Source organism: Metarhizium robertsii, assembly GCF_000187425.2.
Source record: "Metarhizium robertsii ARSEF 23 chromosome Unknown MAA_Scf_42, whole genome shotgun sequence".
Taxonomy (NCBI): Eukaryota; Fungi; Ascomycota; class Sordariomycetes; order Hypocreales; family Clavicipitaceae; genus Metarhizium; species Metarhizium robertsii.
In genome coordinates, this window is record NW_011942185.1 from 22,440 (window position 1) to 23,859 (window position 1,420).

Here is a 1,420-nt window from a genome sequence, read left to right on the forward strand (position 1 = left end):
TTACCGCCACGACGTGTTCGGAGTCCGGTGATAATCCCACCTGAAGAATCGGCGGTCTTTCATGCACAAGATCCGGTGTGGAATGGCGATCTTGATGCTCCCGCCTTGACTGACCGTGATAAGGCTACCCTCCGCGAGTTCTGGACTACGCTTGACAATGACCAGATGGAATACTGTAGTAGATGCCAAGAGAGTTGGTTTCAGATGAAGATCGATAGCGACGGCATCTGTGGGCGTTGCTATCGAAAAGACGCGAAACGACGCACCGGCGAGCCGTATTTCTTCTCTGCGGATAATCAGCTCGACTTTGGCCCTGTGCCGGCGCGATTGCCCCAGCTTACACCTACCGAGGAGTCGTTGATTGCTCGTGTTCACGTCCACGTGAACATTATGCTTGTGCGAGGGCAGCAGTACAAGTATCGGGGCCACGTAGTTCACTTCCTCCGCGAGGTTGGCTTAGTGTATAACCAGCTTCCGCTTTTACCACATCCGCTTTTACCACAGGAGTTGAACACCGTGTTACTACGCCCTGCCAATACTTCGTCCCACGCAAATCTTAGCCGCCAATTTACCCGCCAGTTCCGTGTACGCCGCCAGCCGGTCACCATATGGCTTAACTACCTCCGCCGCCACCATCCTGGCTATCGATGCATCGTCATCAATGACGAGCGGCTGAGTCAATTGCCTGAAGATGGCAATGTCCTGGATGCTATCCCCCAGAGCCAGGTGGAGGCTGCCGATGTTGGACCTGAGGAGGACCAGGAAGCAGAACCGGACGTGGAGGACGAGGCTGCGGTGCCAGACCTCTTAGCCAAGGACACAGAGCTTGATGCTCTGCGGTCTATTCTCGCTGGAGAACCAGAAATTGATCCAGGGCTGGCCACCGTCGAGGCGCAGTCGGGGCACGAGTTGCAGCTTCCGGATATACGGTGGGGAAATACTTAAGAACTAATGTAATACAGCCTTCGGCTGAAAAACAAATAATGGTTGACTGAAGAAATTAACTCCCACAAATCGATGGTTCAAATATTTTTCTGCCAGGGTACTTGTATGACAGTGACAAATGCCAAACTAAACGGCCATGATTCTCACAAACTTATCGGCAATGTCGGCCGGCAAACCTGTATACCAGTTGGAGATGGCAGCTACCCTCAGTAAAAGACATAAAATGATCGGTAGTGGCAGACAAACACCATGAAGAGCTCTCTCGAGTTTGAGATGTTGCCATTTTCAGTGGCTACTACTCGAATCACAGAGGAAGGATATCATCGTCTTCGGCTCTTTGGAAGAGTGTGCTGAATCTGACTGACGATCATTACCCAAAGCTTGCCCGGTTGACTCTAAAGGAGAACTCATATTGCTGTAATTGTACAAGGAAGGCGTTTGCACATCCAAGCTACTGTCCGTACTCTGACGTTGA

General features: G+C 51.4%; 1 protein-coding gene across 1 annotated transcript in view; it reads left to right on the plus strand.

Annotated features, from left to right (window-relative positions):
* The window catches only part of MAA_11821 (Beta-ketoacyl synthase), a gene marked incomplete at both ends in the record, with an annotated part of 1,271 nt that extends 326 nt beyond the window's left edge, over positions 1-945 (plus strand). Inside the window, one exon of the mRNA XM_011413158.1 lies at positions 47-945. Within this exon, the coding sequence (XP_011411460.1) occupies positions 47-945 (899 nt within the window). The remainder of the gene's footprint in view (positions 1-46) is intronic.
* Between the last annotated feature and the right edge of the window lie 475 nt (positions 946-1,420).